At 62.4% G+C, this 19,223-nt stretch overlaps 2 protein-coding genes across 2 annotated transcripts; one reads left to right on the top strand and one right to left on the bottom strand.

The window, feature by feature from the left end:
- Nucleotides 1–44: 44 nt before the first annotated feature.
- ZDHHC5 (zDHHC palmitoyltransferase 5) lies at nucleotides 45–17,299 on the top strand. Its single transcript, XM_005528998.3, has 12 exons — nucleotides 45–108; nucleotides 5,117–6,380; nucleotides 11,601–11,722; nucleotides 12,077–12,234; nucleotides 12,319–12,491; nucleotides 12,591–12,693; nucleotides 13,050–13,141; nucleotides 13,223–13,355; nucleotides 13,779–13,902; nucleotides 14,622–14,734; nucleotides 14,877–15,757; nucleotides 16,061–17,299. The coding sequence occupies exons 2-12, from the start codon at nucleotides 6,277–6,279 to the stop codon at nucleotides 16,224–16,226; spliced, it is 2,169 nt and encodes a 722-aa protein (XP_005529055.2). The 5' UTR covers nucleotides 45–108; nucleotides 5,117–6,276; the 3' UTR covers nucleotides 16,227–17,299.
- On the bottom strand, nucleotides 17,040–19,214 carry MED19 (mediator complex subunit 19). The gene is made up of 5 exons (XM_005528999.3): nucleotides 19,016–19,214; nucleotides 18,412–18,668; nucleotides 18,242–18,338; nucleotides 18,066–18,160; nucleotides 17,040–17,942 (listed from the first exon to the last, which is right to left on the bottom strand). Exons 1-5 carry the CDS (start codon nucleotides 19,212–19,214, stop codon nucleotides 17,880–17,882), a joined length of 711 nt encoding a protein of 236 aa, XP_005529056.1. The 3' UTR covers nucleotides 17,040–17,879.
- Nucleotides 19,215–19,223: the final 9 nt, after the last annotated feature.

Raw genomic sequence — 19,223 nt, 5'->3', positions numbered from 1 at the left:
ATGGAGGCGCGCGGGGGGGCGCGGTGCGCACGCGCGCGCGTGGCGTCCCGCCCGCCGCAGCCGCCGCCGTCCGTGCCCGGAGCCGCCGCCGCGCGCGGCCTCCTGCCGGTGAGTCACGTGGGCCGCGCGACCCCGTCGGGACCCCGCCGCTCCGGCACCGCCGCCGCCTCCCCGGCCCGCCGGTCCCTCGCGCTCCTCGCCGGGGCCCGGCCGCGACCGCCCCCGCCTCGCCGCTGCCCCCGCGGCTCCCCCCGCGCGCGGCTCGGGCTGCGCCCCAGTGTCCCCCGACCGCCCTGCGGATCCTCCCGCCCGGCGCCCCAGCGGGCACCGACCCCTGCCCGGCCCGCCCCTCTGGCCGCGGCCCCGCTCCGCCGTTCCGCACCGCCGCCTGCCCGATGGCCGCGGTGCCTCTGCACGGGGGCGCCGCTTCCTCCTGCCCCGGCTGCCGTGCCCGCGGCCCCGCCGGCACCGGGACCTTCTCCCGTGCCGTGGGGAGGCGGGCCGGGGGCTGCGGGAGCGGCGGGGCGGGGCTGGCGGGGAGCGGTGCCCCGCGGGCTGGGGCCGCCCCTGCGCACGGATGCGGGGTGAGCGCACCGGAGCGGGGCTCGTCCCCGCGGCTGGAAACCGCCCGGGGCCGGGGAGCGGCCGGAGCTGCCGCAGGGAGCGCCCGGGGGACAAGTGCGCCGTTCCGCACCCGGCCTGTCCCCGGTGCCCCCGGGAACGCCGTCACCGCACTGTTCTGGGGCACCGGAGCTCGGCCTCTGTGCCGCGGCCGAAGGAGGACCCCTGCTTACAACGCGGCCTCTCCTCACGGCACGGCCCCTGCTCCCGGCTTTGGGGGGCACTGGCAGGGGTCCAGCCTGGCCTCTCCTCAGAATTCCCAGATTCCCAAACACCTGAGCTGTGCAGGTCCCCAGCCCCGGGCTTCCACCCCTCTGACGGCGCCGATTCGGGAGGGGATCGGCTGTCCTTGTGCTCCCTGTGGCTCTGGGAAGTGGTTCCCCCGGATCGGCCGGCTCCCGCCCCGGCACAGAGCTGGATTTGGGCATTAGGGAAGCGGGGTTCTCTGCATTAGGGGCTGTTCGGGTTTTTGGGACATGTAAAGTACAACCAGGGCCTTGTCTCGATCAAAGCCAGAGTTATCTTGGAGCCTCTTTCTGAGCTTAATCCAGTTACCAACATCCCTCTGCCGGGCCCAGTTGCTGCTTTAGCGGGCGTTTATTCCTGTTGGTTCCCGAGGCCAGGAGCCCCATCTGGGAATGGAGAGGGTGGTGATTGGGTGGGTCCGAGGGGAGACCTTGAACTCCCCTGTCGGGGGCCTGTCTGGGGACATTCCCACCTGTCGCTGTGCCCGGTGTCTCCTAACAGTGACAAGAGGCTTGGTGCTGTGCTTGCTCACTGTAGGGCCCGTTGGGACACGGCCTCAATGGATGAGGCATTGTTCCTCCTGCTTTGCCCATAAAATGGGGCTAATCCCGTGTAAACCAGTGGGATGGGCTGGGGAAGGAGATTGGGAGCGGTGTAAGCCCCAGGCAGGAGATAAGCACGGAGTGATTGCAGCCTTCTGGCTGTCTTCAGTGGAATATTTCTCCATGTTCTGTGTTGATCCTTCTGTACATCCACCTGGGAGAAGGGCAGGTGTGCAGGATGCACCTGGAACCAAGGGGCGGCCAAACATGCATTGCTGTGCGTCCTCTTTTGGAATTAAGAGCAGGGAAGTGTCCCCAGACTGCCCTGTTTGGGCAGGTGCTCCTGAGAGGGCAGTGACGGGTGGGGATCTCACGCTGGCATTGCTCTGGCCACAGTGCCAGGTTTGGGAAAGTTTGCACTTTGTCTGATGGATTTTGGAGTGTGAAGTGTTAGCTGGTTGTGCAAGGACAGGGTGAGAAGAGGGAGCTGCAGAGGAAGGAGGAAGTTCCTCGTTCCGTGGATGCCCCTCACTCACAGTGCCAGGCAGCGAGCTCTGGAATGGCTTTATGGAGCTCTGGGATGCAGCTGATCAAAACAAAGTGGGAACAGGTAGAGCACATCGTGCAGCCTGGGATCTGCCCTCTCTGGGAGTTGCCTCACGTGGAAGGAATTGTTTGTGTGTTTGCCCTGCGCCATGGGAACTCGGCTGGATCGGGGCAGGTCGAGAGCTGCGGATCCTGGCGAGTGACGCAGGTTTGGGAGCCGGTAACAGGGAGGGAGCTCTGTCCTGCCTTTGTCGTTCATCCCAGGAGTGGCAGGAGCCGTGTGGTTGATGCTGAGGTGCATTTCCTCCTTCCTGGGCAGGAGCAGAGTGAGGAGCTGAAGAGAGGGAGGAGGGAATGTTGAGAACTGGAGACACGTGTCCCCATCCCAGTGGACGTGGGGTGGGCCTCATGCTCCAGAAGGGTCAAGCCATGGAGCACCCTGCCACGTGTGGAAAGGCTGGAGAGGGGCTGGAGCAGATGAGCAGAGTGGGGTGGGAAGGAGGAGCACGGGGCTGGGAGGGGAGTAAAAGGAGGAAATCACTGAGGCTTTACGGGGCCTTGACCCAAGAAAAGAAGACGCAGGCTCAAAGAAATGGAAGGTGGCAGCAGTCGTGCTTGCACATATCCCAAGGGAGGGAATTTGGAATTAAGAGAAATGCCCAGAAATGGAGATGAAGGAAACAGGAGCAGCTCCCCTGTATGAGTGGAGGGGAAGCCCTGGAGAGTGGAGATGACTGCTTCGGAGGTGGCTGAGCAGAGTGGAACTGGCAAAGTGCTCCGAAAAGGAGGTGCTGGGATGGAAAAAGCAGGTGGAATTTCTGAGGGAGAGGGAAGGGGGAGTGAGCAGTGACACAGGCGCTGGGGGAGGAAGGAGCAGGGCAAGTCTGGAGGAGCAGCAGGAGAGGAGGAGTTGCTGGGCTGGAATTGGCAGAGGGAAAGGAATGGGAGGCAAGAGCAGAGCCCGTGTAGGCCACAGGTAAGCAAGATGAGTTGGGGACTCTTTGGAGCAGGGAAGTCTGAGTGGCTTTTCTGGATGGGGACAAAGTGGCCAGAGAGACCAAGGACTTGGGGCAAAAGTGGAGGGAAAGGGTTGGTTGACCAGAGGTAGGGAGGTTGTAGGGCTGGGAAAGGACATGGCTTGGAAAGAATATGTGTGTTTGGGAGAATTTGGACCTGAATTAGTGCAGTCTGTGGGAATTTGGAGTGGATTTTCTTTGTGTTTCTCCTGGACCCCTTAAGGATTGCAGAGCAGAGATGCTGTCACACTGTGCTGCACTTTGACAGCTTCTGCCTGGGCTTCTGCAGCAGGGCTGGGGCTGGGGAGTCCTGCAGGGTCTCAACATGTCAGGGGGATCGGGGAGGCATTCCTGGGAGCAGTGTGGTGGCTCTGGGAGCCGGGATGGGCTCAGCAGCCTCCTGTTCGATGAGTTGTGGAGTTATCCCGGGCATAGGTGGCTGGAGCAGGGATGCATTTGCATCGCTTCTCGCTGGGATGTCACTAATGACAGCACTGGGGCTCTCCCCCTGTTCATGGGCCTGTCCCATGGGTACCCGATTCCATGGGGAGCTGACTCTGGCACGCACAGCTCCACAGGGATTACCTTTGGAAGGGCTGGAGCGCCTGGATCTCTGGCTGGAAGGGCTGGGGCAGAGCAAGGCCACAAGACGCATGCCCATGGCTCCCTGCGAGGGCAGGGTGGGGATCTCCGGAGGAGGAATTATCAGGGAACAGCTCCTTCTGCCTGGCAGCGTCTGTTTGAACCCGAGGTGTGGCCGTGCCTCCATGGCGGAGCGTTCAAAGGGCCGGGTGCTCTGGGAGCAGATTGCTCCTGCTAAAGCAATCAGCCGTGATGTCAGGCCTGGACTTCCGATAGCCCATCCCTGGAATTGCTGTTGGGCTCGGCTCTGTGGGGTGTTGGGCTCTTCCCCGAATAGGCAGAGCGGGGCTGGGAAACTGCTGCTCTCCAGGGAACTCTGTCCCTGCTACGAAAAACAGCTTTCCCTGGTGTCACTGTTCAATCTGCTCCACTCAGGGGCTGCTGCCAGGTGAAACCTGCATGTTCCTGGCTGGGCAGAGCATTGGCCCCACGTTTCCTCTCCCTCCCAAGAGCAGGGAAGCCTTGGGGTGGGAAGTTGAGCTTTGTCCTGCAGAGGCCGAGTGGTGGGAGCAGTTCCTGGGTGAGTCAGCCAAGGTGGCTGACTCTGTGAGCTGGGGCTGAACCCACTTGGTGGTAACACATCCTTGTCATTAAACCTGCCTTTAATTGGGTGCTGCAGCTCTCCCAACCTTCACCCGCATTTAGTCAGCGCTAGAGAGCTCCCTGCCCACCCCGAAGGAGAAACTGGGGAGGCAGAGAAAGCTGGAAGGGAGAAAGGAGTGAGCTGTAGGCTCCGCTTGGCCCTGGAGGAGCGCCGTGCAGGCAGCAAGGGGAGGGTGGGTGACAGACAATGACAAGGTGAGGAGTGCTGGCTGTAGCAGCAGGAACTGGTGGGATATGATGGATGGTGGGCTTGTGGCTGCTTGGGGGAGGTCAGGCCATGGGCAGAGACACCTTCCACTCTCCCAGCTTGCTCCAAGCCCCATCCAGCCTGGCGTTGGACACTTCCAGGAAAGTGACATCCACAGCTCCTCTGGGCACTCTGTACCAGGGCCTCAGCACCCTCACAGGGAAGAATTTCTTCCCAATATCCCATCTAACCCTGAGCTCCGTCATTTCAAATTCACTCCTCCTTTTCCTGGCACTACAGTTCCTAATGAATCCAGAGTTGCAAAGGCCACCTCCGATCACGGGATTGGTGTTTTCCATGGGCCTCTCCTGTCTCCTACCCTCCAGGGAAGGGGGTGAGATTCCTGGATGTTTTTTCCTCCTATGGTCTCCACCCTTATGTTGAGTCCTGGAGCCTCTGCTCATCCCCTACGCCTCAGGGAGCCAGCACTCACTGGTGCTGGGATTTGAGCTGGAGCTGCAGGAGGGAGTTCATGGTGTCCTTCCAGGGCTTGGGGTGGGTTTCTTGGTGGTAGAGGGGGTGGCTTGGAGTTCCTGCAGCAGCCAGTGCCCCTGGGCTGGGACGGGAGACGCCGTGGCCAGGCTGCTGTGGCTAATGAGAGCCGGCTCCATCCCTTCTCTCGCCATGCTAATTTCTGTTGTTGTTTTTTCCAGGTGAGCTGTGGCGCACCAGACCTCGAGTTTTAATGGTTTTATGTAGTTTTTTTTAAAAGACGGACGGATGGATGAATGAAGAAAGAAGGGGGAGGGGAAAATGGAGCTGTTTGGAACAAACTGAGATTTTCCCGCCGCACCGCCTGGGCCATGGGTGAGACAGAGCTGCTCAGCACCACTTCCACCCTTTGGTGTCTGCTGGGGTTGTAAAGGTGCTCCCTGAACACCCCCTTCCCATTCACCTGCTGGGAAGTGGTTGCTGCAGAGAAGATTTAATGAAATTCCTGTCGCTCCCCAACCGCCAAATGGATACTGAGCCCATGGAAGGGCCTGGGGGGTCAGGAGAAAGGAGCAAGTAGGAAAACCCACAGTCTGCCAGACCTTCCCCTCCGCCCCCCTCGAAAGAAAGGATTTACAGCTCAACCTTGCACCAGCTGTTCCTCGGCTTTAACAGACAAGAGAGAAATAAATAAAATTAAACGGCCACCACCAGCCAGCCCCAGATCCCAGTGAAATCAGGGAGAGTGTTTCCGTGACCCCTCCAGCGAGAGGAGGAGGAGGAGGCAGGGCAGCTCCGTGAGGAAGCTGGGATTGCTTGGAGACCACCCCCTCCTCCCGTGCAGCACCGGGGGCTGTGGCACAGCAGAGGCGGATTAAAAAGGAGCAGTGGCTTCCCTGAGGCTCCTGGAGTGGCTTTTTTGCGAGGAGTTTGCTGATCCGGTGCTCTTCTCGGGGTGCTGGCCGGGTGGGGAGCGCCCTGCCTGAGCCTGGGGAATTCCCTCCCTTCAGAGCCTGCCTGTTGGAGTTCTGCTCCCTGTGGGCTGCTGCCTGGACTGAGGCTCAGAAGGGCCGTCAGCATTCCCACTCCAACGGTTGTCCTAAACCCAAATCCCCTTTTCTGTTGTGAATTTTTAATGTTTTTAACCTTCCTTCCCTGCACCCGTGAGCTCCCACGGGACAGAGCTTAGAGTGGGCTCCTCTCTTGGGCCTCTTGCTCCAGACCCTTCTCCGGACTGTCCACCCTGGTTGGAACTCGCCCCAGGAGCAGGCGTGGGGGCAGGGTAGGGGTCAGCCCCTGTCCCCCTCCCCTTCTCATCCTGCTCTGAGTCCCCTGGGGCCTGGGCTATGCTGCGGGGCGGACCCCCCACCACAGCTCCAACATGCCAGCAGCCTCTGGAAAGAGATTCAAACCCAGCAAGTACGTCCCGGTCTCCGCTGCTGCCATCTTCCTAGTGGGAGCCACCACCCTCTTCTTCGCCTTCACGTGAGTCCCAGCTGCTCGGCCAGAGTGGGGAGGGCTGGCAGGGACAGGGGAGAGGAGCTGGGATTTCCTCCCAGAGGGAAGGGGGATACTGAGCTCTGGGTGCTGCAGCCACAGCGGGAGCCATTTCACTCCATGAGTTTTCCCAGAGCAAGCTGTGTGCTGGTTGTCCTGGTGAGGCACCACTCAGCTCCAGGTCAGCTGGGTTGGGAACTGGTTTGTGACCTGTGGGTGGAAAATGCATGGATCACTTTCTCCTTTGGAGCCAGGCGAGGTGGATTGGTGGGCTGGGGCAGGACACGTCTTATTTTTAGTTTTGTAATCGATTGCGAGCCACAAAGGAAAGTTCAGGGAGGAGAACTCTGACCCCTGTGCGGATCACTCGCTGTGTTCTGTCCCCTGCCCTGGGACAACGAGGGTTCCATGTCCCTGGAGGGGGCCCCAGGGAAATGGTCAGCAGGTCACAGGGGCCTTGGGGTCCCACCAGGCTGGGAGATGGTGCCGGGTGCTAGAGAGGCGTGATGATATCCCTGGGCTGCTGCTCTTCCCTGCCTGGAGACATGTGCCTCAGTGACGTGCCCAGGGGCAGGGGAGCAGAACCTCAGGTTGCCGAGGGAGCCTGGCAGAGAGTGGCTCAGCCAGGCTGGCACCATGGCACAGTGTGCCAGGCAGGAAAGCTGGAGCATGGCAGCTGGAATGGCTACCAAGTCCTGCAGGGCATTCCCAGGGTCTCAGCAGGGATGTGTTTGGGGTGCCGGCAGGGTGCAGGAAGGGCGTGCACCCTCTGCTTCAGGGAGAGCCTCTCCCACTCACTGGGGTCACAGGAATCAGCTGGAGCTGTGGGAGGCCAAAGGGACCGATGCCATGGCTGCTGCCACTCCCTGGGAAGGAGCCATTGGTGGTGGGAAGGTCACCGTGGCTTTGGCAGCCGCTGGGCAGGGACAGGGGAACTTGACGACCGAAGAGGGGAGCGGGGTTGGTTCGCCCCATCCAGCGCCCGGTGCAGCTGGCAGTGTCACTCAGCAGCGTGTGGCTGTCCCCTGCTGGGACACTGAGCCGTCACCAGGCTCCCAGGCTCAGGGTTTGGCTGCTCCAGGCTGCCAGATGCCTGTGGAAGTCGCTGACTCTTGCTCCTGTGCCAGGGGGATGAAGGAGAAGCAGAGGGAACAGGCGGTGCCCTCCAAGCTGTGTGTGCCACCCCGTGTGTGACCTTAGGGGACAGGCTGGCTCTGTTTTGGCACAGCCGGCCAGCTGGACCCCAAGCCCATGCCACGATGGGTGCGAGCAGTGCCGGGAGCAGCCGCTTATCAGCGGGCGGTGAGAGGCAGCGCCAGAGCCGGCGCCGTGGAGCAGGTTTGGCCGGGGCAGGAACACCCGGGCAGGTCGCTGTAATTGCAGGTCAGCGATGTTGTTTATCCTACTTCAGAACATCCCATTAAACCCGGCACAGCGTTCACACGGGGCTCCCGGTGGGATGGGTTCCTTAGGACAGCGTCTGCCTGGTGCTGGAGCAGGTTGGCAGGGACGTGAGGCTCGAGTTTTGCCTCCTGCGTGAGCCCTTCCCCGCCTGGTCAGCATCCAACCTAAGGCTCATCCTTTGGGAAGTGCAGTGGAAGCTGTGAGGGCTGGCTCTGCGAGGCCTCCCCCAAGCAGGGAGCAGCCAGGGGTCAGCAGGGCTCTTAAGGCTCCAGTTGTGTTGCTTCCAGCCTATCCACTGGACACTTTTTGGTCTATCCAGGATTTGTATCTCTGGGCCAAGAACTCTCTTTAATTGATTAATTTAATTAGGAGCTGCTGCTGAGCACATGGCTGTGGAAATGAGGCCGGTTGCACTGGAGGGAGGGTGAATGTTCCCGCCTCCTCCTGGGATGAGTGGAGGTCCCAGGCTTGCTGGGCTTTCAGACAGGTGCTGATTTAGGATGGAAATTCCCCCTTGGGGTCCATTTGTCCATTCCTCCATCTCCCCACTGGCTGGTCCCAGCTGCTGGTGCGCTTGGCTCTCAGGCTCCCTGTCCCCTCCCCGGGGCTGGCAGCGCCACTGGGACACAGCGTCATGCCCGCACCCTGTCAGATCCAAGCTTGTGTGGGGGTCATGGCGAGCAGGGATTGTGTTTGTGCCAAGGCCATTGGAGGGCTGGAGAACAGGCAGGGAGGGAAGGCTGTGCCTGGGAGAGTGCAGGGAGTGAGGGCTTGGGGAGGGGATACCAGCAGGGAGGGACAGGCTTCTCCGGGCATGACTGGTAGCAAAAAGCCCGTCTCGCATCCCGCTGTGACTCATGGTGCCCGAGGTTCCCCAGGTCCTCTCATGTGCTGCCAGGGACAAGTCCCAACAGCTCCTCTGGCCATGAGCGTGTTGCATCCCGATCCTGAGGGGAACCCGACGGGTGCTGCGGGACCTGCGTGGCTGGCTGCGATGGTGAGGAGCCTTCCTCCTGCTCCTGCTCCTCCTGCCCTGTGTGCCCCGGGGTCGAGGCAGGGCCCACAGCCCCAAACTCTTCTGTTCAGGAGAGCAAAAGGCAGGAACACATCACTCTCCTGATAAGAAGGTTCCCTCAGGGATGGGCAGCACCTTTGCTCCCTTCAGAGGACCCTGATCCCTCCCATGGGTGGGGATGGTCCCAAGAGGTAACTCCCTGACTTCAGGGTCACCAGCACGATGCCAGATGCCACCAGGTGGTCTTGCCCTGTGGGGATTCCCACCTCCCTCCCTCCCACAGCACGGGGGTCCCTGGGTGTGAGGGAGCCAGGAAGGCAGCTGGTGTTCCCTAGGGAGGGTGTTGTGCTTGCCCTGGCCTGTGAATTCCATCCCAGGGGTCTTGTCAGTGTGTCTGAGCCCAGGGACCTGCTGGGCACTATCCTGCCCCTGGAGCTCTGTGTCACTCCAGGAAGGGCTGGCTGCCAGGACAGCACAGAGGTGTTCCCTTCCCCTGGTCCTTCCCTCTCTGCCTGCCCTAGAGCTTTCTGAGGCAGCTGGATCCTTCCCTTTCTCCCTGGGCTCTGTCTCAGGATCCAGGCCATGTGCTTGGCTCAGCCCGGCTGTTGGCTGTTCCCTGTGTGGGATGACTGCCCTACCATAGGTCTTCCTGGCTCCCCTCCATCTCTTTCAAGCAAAGGTTTGGGCTGGGATTTCCCTTCCTGGAAAGAGGAGCTCCTTCCACAGGGTTTCTGGAAGGGCGTTTCCTACTTTTAGGGCTCCTATGAGCCCCCTGACCCTCTCTGTCCAGCAGAGAGCAGAGCCAGGGAGGCTTCTCCCAAGTGGAGTAGGAGTTCAGCTCGGGGACAAGGGGTCCTCGGTTCTGGTGTATCCTCACGCTCTACAACCCCTGACAGGAGGGTGTGTCCAGGTGAGGTTGGGCTCTTCTCCCAAGGAACAAGTGATGGGACAAGAGGAAATGGCCTCAGGTGGCACCAGGAGAGGTTTAATATGGATGTTTGGGAGAATTTCCTCATGGAAGGGGTTGTTCAGCCCAGGGCAGTGATGAAGTCACCAAAAAAACATGTGACTGTGTCACTTGGGGACACGGTTCAGTGGTGGTCCTGACAGTCCTGGGGAAGCATTTGGAATCATTGATCTTGGAGGGCTTTTCCAATCTGAAGAGTTCTGTGATTCTTCCCTTGCTTGGGTTGTGGCCAGGCACTGTCATGTAGGTCCTGTGCCTCCAGCACTGCTCTCCGAGGATTTTGGGGCACAGACTGGAGAGGAGAACTCCTCTCCAGCCTGTCATAGCTGTGGAGAATCCTCCTGGCCGGCTTCCAGTGGAGGCCGGCATGGCCGGTGCCGCTGGAGGAGCCGCTCCCCAGCCCGGGGCAGAGCTCGGGGGGCTGGGCCAGGAGATGCCACCCTGGGAGATGCCAGCCTGATACAGGGCAGGGAGGCAGCGCCCAGGGTGCCTAGCAGGGCGGCTCCTCAGGAACCGGGGGGAAGAGGCGTGGGGAAGGTGGTTTGCAGGAGAAGCTTGCTGTGGTGTGTGGGGCCTGGAGGGGTCAGAGGAGAGGAGGAGGAGGAAGGAGTATGCTGAGTGGCTTGGCCATGCTGTGCTCCTTGCCAGGGATGTCCTACAGCCAAAAGTCTGCCTGACTGCTGTCATCCCTGTGCCTGGATGGGAACCAGCCTCAGCCTTGGCCTGTGAGGACAGGTCCCACTGATGAGGTACCCAGCCCCCCTGGGGTACAGAGCGGTGCTTGGTGCTGGGAGTGCCCTGCCTGCCTTACCCTCTGTGCTGCCAAGTGTGTGCCAGAAGGGTGTGCCCACTTCTCCTGCCCTGCCCGGGGCAGTACCCCCTGGCACAGCTGCTGCTCCTCACTTTGGGGTGCCCCCCTGCCCTCCTCAGGGCCCTGAACTGGGACAGAGCCCTGCACCAAGGGCTCATTCCCAGCTGGAGCCTTGCCATGGCTCCTGAGGCAGCCTCTCAGCAACGGGACCCGTCCCCGTGGGTGGTGGTGGAGGAGGGGACAGGGCCAGCGCCTGCCCCTTCACCCCAACCTGTGCGGGATTACGGCGCTGGCACCATATGTCGCCCTGCCCACCCAGCCTCACGCTGCTCCGGCCACCTAAATCCATCGGCACTTAGCCTGGTGGGGGAAGAGAGGGACAGATGCTGCCCTAGATCTGTGGGATTAAATCCCAGCAGCAAAGCAGATTAGGGAATTACACTGGCGCCTGCAAGGGGGAAGCCCGATGTCCCGTGCCCGCCTGCTGGAGCAAGAGGGAGCAGGGTGATTCCCTCACTGCGCTCCCACGGGCCTCTTGGAAGAGCTGGGTGCTGGCTGGGGTCCCCGTGTCCTGCTGGAGCTGTCTCTGGGATGTGAGGAACATGAGTGGCTCTGGAGGCACCGGAGCTGGTGCTGGTTTCATGTCCCCTCACAGGGTCCCCTCTGCCCCCAAGCAGCTGGTGGGGCACGGGGAGGATGACGTCCAGGTGCTTTCTGGCAGGTTCCCTGGGTGCCCCCCATGTCATCAGCCTGGTTTTCCCTGTTCCCAGCACCACGGCTCTGTGGGACCCTCCAGTGTGGTCCTCCCAAAGGGGAATTTTGCTTCCTGATGGATGCCTGGACCACGTTCTGCTGTGGCCCCATATGCTCCCCAGGCCAGGGTCAGGCTGTGCTGTAGAAGTGGCTCCAGTTTGGGTGTGGGATGCACTGCTGGGAGCCCCAGGAGAGTGGGAGGCAGTGGGAGTGACACAAGTGAGGGGTCCGAGGGTCTCACGGCCGCTGTGCCCGCAGGTGCCCGGGGCTCAGTCTTTACGTGTCCCCAGTCATCCCTGCCTACAATGCCGTCGTCTTCCTCTTCGTGCTGGCCAACTTCAGCATGGCCACCTTCATGGACCCAGGCATATTCCCTCGAGGTGAGTCTGGCTCTGGCTGGGAAGAGCTGCCCCCTTGCACCCTTCTTTGGAGGTAAAGGGGATTTCTGGGTTCCAAAAGGCTGGTGAGGAGCCTTCCTCGCCCTGCCCAGTGGGATCAAGCAGTGACAAGCGCTACAGGGATGGCAGCTCTGGGTTCAGCACCCCATGCTGGGTCCCTGGGGCTCAGGCAGTGTCAAGATTCTGGGGCAGGGCCTGGGAGAGCACCCCCCGGCCTGTGTTTGGGGGTCCTGGCTGTCCCTGTGCCAGGTGACAGGAAGGTGATGCCAGGAGCCTTCAGCTGGGGCGGGCAGGGGCTGGTTGGGCCGTGACGCCATGCCGGGGTGTTCCCGTCAGCTGAGGAGGACGAGGACAAGGAGGACGATTTCCGGGCCCCGCTGTACAAGACGGTGGAGATCAAGGGCATCCAGGTGCGCATGAAGTGGTGCGCGACCTGCCGCTTCTACCGCCCGCCGCGCTGCTCCCACTGCAGCGTCTGCGACAACTGCGTGGAGGTGAGGAGCTGCCAGGGCTTCTGCCAGCCCCCCTGGGGCAAGGAGCCCCGCGAGCACCCCCTCACCGTGCCCCATCCCCGGCAGGAGTTCGACCACCACTGCCCCTGGGTCAACAACTGCATCGGGCGGCGCAACTACCGCTACTTCTTCCTCTTCCTGCTGTCGCTCACCACGCACATCATGGGCGTCTTCGGCTTCGGGCTGCTCTACGTCCTGTATCAGGTGGAGGAGCTCTCCGGTGTCCGCATGGCCGTCACGTATCCTCCTGGGCAGTGGGAGTGGGCAGGGGGTGGTGGGGTCTGGGGGCGGTGCGGTGCCGAGCGGGGCTGTGGCTGCTCCTTAGCTGGCTGTGGCAGGATGGTGGTGATGTGTGTGGCCGGGCTCTTCTTCATTCCCGTCGCTGGCCTGACAGGCTTCCACGTGGTGCTCGTGGCCAGGGGCCGCACTACCAATGAACAGGTACGTCCAGGGGACTATGGGGGTGTCTGCCAGCCTGGCCAGGCCACCTACGGGTACATTTTGGGAATTCCCGGGAGAGGATGGTTGTGGAGGAGCTGGATTAAAACTGGGGGAGGCCTGTGAGGTGGGGAGGTAGAGCACAGGATGACTGAGGGGCAGCTGCATCCATTGGGGTGCAGTCAGAGGACGGAACTAGGCAGGCACTTCTGGGGCCCAGGAGGTGAATACCCTCTCAGTGGTTGCTGAGCACTGAAACAGGGACTAGGAAAAGGAGCAGGATCTCGCAGGATCTCTGTGCTGGGAGGTTGTCCTGAGGGAGTTGGCGTGGCTGGCTGTGACACTCCTTTATCCTGCAGGTGACAGGCAAGTTCCGCGGGGGTGTCAACCCCTTCACCAACGGTTGCTGTAAGAATGTCAGCCGGGTCCTCTGCAGCTCCCCAGCCCCCAGGTGAGCCCAGCCTCTGCATCCCTGGAAAAACTGCTCCATCCCAGGCTCCAGGATATGACCTTCCTCCCACCCCCTCTCCAGGTACCTCGGGCGCCCAAAGGCCGAGCAGACCGTGCTGGTGAGACCCCCGTTCCTGCGGCCTGAGGTGTCAGACGGTCAGATCACTGTCAAGATCATGGACAATGGTATCCAGACAGAGCTGAAAAGGACAAAGGTGAGGAAGGTGGGGACCAGCGCTGCCTGCGCTGGGGCCCTCCACGGAGCCCAGGGGTGCAAGCCTGCCCTGCATCCGTGAGTAGAGAACCGAGTGAGCCTGGTCACGTTCCCTGTCCCCCTCCATGTCGTCTTGTTCTATGTCCCTGTGGGATGGGAACTGTCCCCCTCCCATGTGGCAGTGACCACATGAGGCTTTGCCCCCTTCATTGCCCTTACTGGTCCCATCCTTCCCCACACAGCACCCTCTGAAGGTTCCCCCTCCTTGGCACTTCCAGCACTCACCTGGGGCACGCGCCGCCCCTGCTCTGTCGGATGGCCTGGGAGGCAGCGGGAGCCCCCAGTGCCGCTGTCCATGTGCTGCCAGCCCTGGGGGGCTGAGGCCTCGGCCCCTCCTGACCCCACCTGCGCTTTGTCTCTGCAGTCCAAGGGGAGCCTGGAGGTGACGGAGAGCCAGTCTGCTGACGCCGAGCCGCCACCCCCACCTAAGCCCGACCTCAGCCGCTACACGGGCCTGAGGACACACTTAACCCTGGCCACCACTGAGGGTAAGGAGGGCACCAGAGCCCTGGCAGCCGCTGGGAGGGGAGCCCAGAGCTGCACCAGGCAGGCCAGGAACCAAGGCCGTAGGGCAGACCTGGAGCGCATCAGCATTCCTGGGCCGGTGTATGTGGCCCCTTGCACTTGGAGAAGCCTGCGGGATGCTCGCAGTCAGCTCTGCTCTGCCGGAGGCCGAGCCAGCATGGCGCTGTCTGGAGCCACCGGGAGCTGTGCCTTGCAGCCACCGCGCTGCCAGGATGGAGGAGGCGAAGTGGTGGCGGGCCTGGCTCAGCGGCACAGAGCGTCTGGGGCTGGCATCGTGTGGGCCTGGCCAGAGGTGGGATGTGATGGGCAGAGCCTGTGGCAGCTGCTTTTTGCAGCAGCTGGAGACCCCACAGCTCTCCCGGCCCTGCCTGGGGTCTGCTGCCCAGCCCTGCTGCCCACTGTGGGGTGTGTGTGTCCCATTGAGCGCCCTGACACCCCTGTGCCGTGCACCCCCAGGGTGTCACCCAGCCAGGGCTGCCTCAGGAGCACGGAAGTGCCAGCCTCACATATGTGACTGTGGGGACAACCCTTCCTCCCAGTCTGTCTCTCCCACCCCTGTGCACCTCCCCTCCAGCCCATCCCTGCCCCTAGTCCACCCGCCCCAGGCTCGGTTCTCGGGCAGGGAGGGCAGCGCGTTCCATGCCCACAGCCGCCCTGAGCGTGCCCCTCTCTCCCGGCGCAGACAGCAGCTTGCTAGGCAAGGACAGCCCCCCGACTCCCACCATGTACAAGTACCGGCCCGGTTACAGCAGCAGCAGCAGCTCGGCGGCCCTGCCCCACTCCACCAGCGCCAAGGTAAGACAGCCTGGCGTGGAGGACCAGCCCCGAGGGGATGCCACCCCATTCCCGGTTTGGGAAGGGTTTAGGGTGTGCATTGGGAGCTCCACAGGGGCCCCATAGTCATTCTGTGGGTAATCGCTTCCCCTCTGCCCCTCAGCTGAGCCGAGTGAACAGCCTGAAGGAGCCCAACTCCATCTGTGACAGCGGCCACAAGCCCAGCTACCGCTCGGAGCCGAGCCTGGAACCCGAGAGCTTCCGCTCGCCCACCTTTGGCAAGAGCTTCCACTTTGACCCTCTCTCCAGTGGCTCCCGCTCCTCCAGCCTCAAGTCGGCCCAGGGCACGGGCTTCGAGACGGGCCACCTGCAGTCCATCCGCTCGGAGGGCACCACCTCCACCTCCTACAAGAGCCTGGTGAACCAGACGCGCAATGGCAGCCTCTCGTACGACAGCCTGCTCACGCCCTCCGACAGCCCTGACTTCGAGTCGGTGCAGGCGGGCCCGGAGCCCGAGCCGCCGGTGGGCTACACCTCGCCCTTCCTGTCGGCCCGCATCGCTCAGCAGCGAGAGACCGACCTGCACAGCCGCTTCGCCAGCGCTGCCTCCCCCAAGCACGCGGTGCCGCGCGAGCCCTCGCCCGTGCGCTATGACAATCTCTCCCGCCACATCGTGGCCTCCATCCAGGAGCGGGAGAAGCTGCTGCAGCAGCCGCCGGCCCCGGGCCGGGAGGAGGACGCGGGGCTGGCGGACTCGGGCATCCAGTCAACGCCGGGCTCCAGCAACGCCCCCCGCACCAGCTCCTCCTCGGACGATTCGAAGCGCTCACCCCTGGGCAAGAACCCGCTCACCCGCCCGGCCCTGCCCCGCTTTGGCAAGCCCGAGCCCCCCCAAGCGCTGCGGGTGCGCTCGCTGGGCTCCCCCGACCAGCCCGCTGCCCCCCACCTCGGCAAATCCGTGTCTTACAGCAGCCAAAAAACAGCCTCTCAGGCCGGCGGCCCCGAGATCGAGGAGGTGGCCTTGCAGCCCTTACTGGCACCAAAGTGAGTACTGTGATGGCACTGGGGCATCTGTGGCCTGTGGGGGGACCCTCACACAGTGTCCCTCCAAGCCACTGGAGCAGTAGAACACCTCACTCTGGGGAGAGATGCTGGGGGGAGAACAAGGGAAATCTTCCAGTTCTTCCCAGAACACAGCTGGTGCCTCCCATACCTTCTCGGTCACCCAATGGGCTCCTCAGAATCTGGAGTGGGTGCTGGTCCCTAGGGAAGGCAGGGCTGTGGCAATGCTGGGTGCCAGTGACCTGTCCCCTCTCCTGATCCCATGTCTGTGCTTCCTTCCTGCAGGGACGAGGTGCAGATGAGAACAGCCTACAGCAAGTCCAATGGGCAGCCCAAGAGCCTGGGCTCAGCCCCGCCGGGCCCGGGGCCGGTGCCCCTCAGCAGCCCCACCCGCGGAGGTGTCAAAAAAGTCTCGGGTGTGGGGGGCACGACCTACGAGATCTCAGTATGAGGGGCAGAGCTCCCTCCCCTCCTCCCCAGCGGCGGCCAGAGGCTTGTGGACTCCTGTGAGAGCCGGGCAAGGCCCCCTCTGCTCCTCCCTCTCCCCCCCAGGCCATGGGGGCTGGCACACACCCACGGGGGGGGGCTCGGGGAGGGCTCGGGGGGCTGCAGCCCCAGCACTGCCTCGGCTGCACCAGCCACTTGTGGGCCTTGTGCAATCACCCGCTCGCCTGGCGTGGTAGGAACGGATTGTTTTTAAACCAGAATACTTTTTTTTATTATTATTATTGTTACGGATTCTATTTTTTTTCTCTTTCCGAGTTACCAGGTGTGTGTATATATAAATATCTATATATATAAATATAAATATTAAAAAAAAAAAAAGAAAAAAAAAAGAAGCAGAAATTATATATCTTGCCCAGAGAGAGGAAGAAACTACCCTGCTCAGGGCCTGGGTCCCCTGCACCTTGTCCCTGTCCCCAAAGGAGGGACGTGGGGCCGCCTCCTGCACTCATGGAAGGAGCTGTGGTAGGTGCTGGGTGTCACTGTTCCCCCCCTGAAGGGGGCCATGGGGTACCAGGTACCCATCCTTGGACACTCCCGTCCCAGATCTGTGGTGTCTGCAATCTCCATCCCCCTTGAGGGGGCCTGGGGAGGTAGGCAGGGTGGGGGCAGCACCCCCACATCCCCAGCCTGAGCTGGCGCAGAGGCCCCAGCATCCCCCACCCGCAGTTTTTGCTCTTTGTTCTCTTTCCCCAGGGGCTGTGGTCGGGGGGGGTTGTTGGTTTTGTTGCCTTTATTTCTGTTAATGATTCCGAGGAGGTTTCTCGCTGTCGCAGGGGTGTTTTTATTTCTGCTCGCTCGGGGAAGAGGCAGGTGCGTCCCCGGAAAGCAATATTTTCTCATCACATGCCAAAAAAGCGCAGCCAAGGAGCCCTGTGCTCCCCGTCCCCAAAGCCCTGCCGGCAGTACCGGACTCTTTCTCTACAGCAATAGCTCCAGTGGCCCCGCACAGCCACGACAGGGTTTTTTATTATTATCAGCCATTTTAAAACGAGGAATAAAAGGATATTTAATGAGCCACCCCAGGGCCGTGCGTGTGCTTTGTTTGGTGTCCAGGGATGGAGCAGCCCCTCCAGGGCTCCTGATCCTCAGGGTCTCGGCCTTCCCCCCGATCCCGAGAGAGAGAGAGAGAGAGAGAAGGGGGTCTGGTAAGAGCTGAGCCTGGCCCAGTTTTGGGGAGGCACCGCCTTGAGGCAAACTCTGCTCCCACAGAAGGTAAGAATTTTCCAGGCATGGGAAAAGCAGTTCCAGGGAAGGTGTCGTGGGTGCTGGTGAGGTTTGGGATCCAGAGGAGGGCACCCCGCACGCTCCAAGGACACCTTGGTTTGGGCTCCTCCATGACAGCTGAGGGTCACAGCAGCCATGGCCACCAGCCCCTCCTCAGAGCAGACTTTAAAAAGTAACTAAAAGAGGCTTTGATGCTCCAGGTTCTTCAGGTACAAAAGCCCGAGGCCAGCACCCACAGAGTCCGTGCCCCTGGTCCTGGGGGGCTGCAGGGGTGTCCTCTTAGCCAGGGGGCCAGGCCAGCCCCAGAGTCCCTGGGGTCAGCTGGGGCTGTTCCCATGGGCCGGGGGATCCCCAGGGCGTTGCCGGTGTGGCCTCACCGTAAACTGCTGCTGGCCTGGGAGCTGCCCACCCCCGGGTGCTCCGGGCTGTGCCGATTCTGCAGAGGCAGGACAGACAGAGACAGAACACGTGAGAGCTGCTGGGCAACAGCCCCTTGGCCGCTCACAGAGCCCTTCAGGGGTCCACAGGCTGGGCACTGAACCCCAGCCTTGCCACTCACCTTCTTTTTCTTCTTCTCTTTCTTCTTCCTCTTCCGCTCCGGATCCTCCTCTTTTTTCTTCTTTTTCTTCTTGTGGTCGGAGTCCGAGGGTGTTTCTGGAGAAATGCAAGCACTGGATGAGCCGATGCTCTGCTGATGTTGAAGGGGAGGAGGGGGGTGGCTGCAGCAGCCCTTACCTGGGGGGACTGGGTCCTGCGTGCGGCTCTGTTTGTGCTTGTGCTTATTCTTCTTCTTAGGCGGCTGGATATGCATCAGCCGGCACTGCTCGGGCAGCTGTGGAGAAACGGGGCTGGTCAGGCCAGGCCGGGCCCCTCCCACCCCCCAGGCTCCAGGCCCCGGGGCTCACCGGGCCGGCGTGCAGGCGGAAGCCGGTCAGCATGGCACCCGTGAGCGGGGTGAAGGAGCTGCCACAGATGGGCGGCTTCTCGATGAGCGAGCGCAGGCTGCTGCTGTCGTGGGAGCCGGGCAGGTCGATCATGCCGGGCAGGTCGGGGAGGAAGTTGCTGAGCTTCTCCTTCACCTTCTTCCCGCAGAACTTGTTGTAGGCGTGCTCCAGGTTATAGTGTGTGATCAGGTTGGTGCTGCCCGTAAGCTCTGTAGTGCCTGTGCGGCCGCGGGGGAATATGGGCAGGGGGAAACGCCCCGACGACACCCCAGGCCTCTCTGCAGCCGCGCCTAGGTTCCGTGACCCCCCTGGATCCCCCTGCACCGGGATCCTCGCACCCTCTCCTCAGCCGTACCCAGGCCCCGGGACCTCCTGCACCCCCCAGCACCGGGATCCCCGGCCCCGGGGACCCCCCGCCACCCAGCGCCCCACCGGACCGCCCGTTGCGTGACCCCGCCCCCGCAGCCTCATTGGCTGGTGGCGCCGTCAGTTCCCCCCACGGCCGCATTTCGCCGCGCTGATTGGCCGAGGGCGGCACCCGCCCCGCCCCGCGGCCCGCCCGCACCTGGCAGCTCCCGCAGCAAGTAGAAGGGGCCGCCGGCGGCCTTGCGGGCCGCGTCCTCGCCCGGCGGCGGCGCGGCGGCCGAGGCGGCGGGCGGCGGTGCGGCCGCGGCGCCCGGCGCCTTGGCGGGCCCGAATCCGAGCGCGGCGGCGGCAGCGGGCGGCGGCTCTGCCGCGCCGAACAGCGCCGAGAAGTTCTCCATATCCCCGGC

The sequence above is a fragment of the Pseudopodoces humilis genome, chromosome 7, assembly GCF_049639895.1.
Source record: "Pseudopodoces humilis isolate 2021_Gansu_Grassland_sample_001 chromosome 7, ASM4963989v1, whole genome shotgun sequence".
NCBI lineage: Eukaryota > Metazoa > Chordata > Aves > Passeriformes > Paridae > Pseudopodoces > Pseudopodoces humilis.
This window is presented reverse-complemented; position numbering and strand designations above follow the sequence as displayed.

Bases quoted from the DNA above. Each gene is read 5' to 3' on its own strand.
- ZDHHC5 (XM_005528998.3), top strand. From the start codon at position 6,277: ATGCCAGCAGCCTCTGGAAAGAGATTCAAACCCAGCAAGTACGTCCCG. The intron at 13,142-13,222 runs GTGAGCCCAGCC...CCCCCTCTCCAG, and splicing joins TGCAGCTCCCCAGCCCCCAG to GTACCTCGGGCGCCCAAAGG. The intron at 15,758-16,060 runs GTGAGTACTGTG...TCCTTCCTGCAG, and splicing joins CAGCCCTTACTGGCACCAAA to GGACGAGGTGCAGATGAGAA.
- MED19 (XM_005528999.3), bottom strand. From the start codon at position 19,214: ATGGAGAACTTCTCGGCGCTGTTCGGCGCGGCAGAGCCGCCGCCCGCT. The intron at 18,339-18,411 runs GTGAGCCCCGGG...GTTTCTCCACAG, and splicing joins TCCGCCTGCACGCCGGCCCG to CTGCCCGAGCAGTGCCGGCT. The intron at 17,943-18,065 runs GTGAGTGGCAAG...CTGCCTCTGCAG, and splicing joins AAGAGAAGAAGAAAAAGAAG to AATCGGCACAGCCCGGAGCA.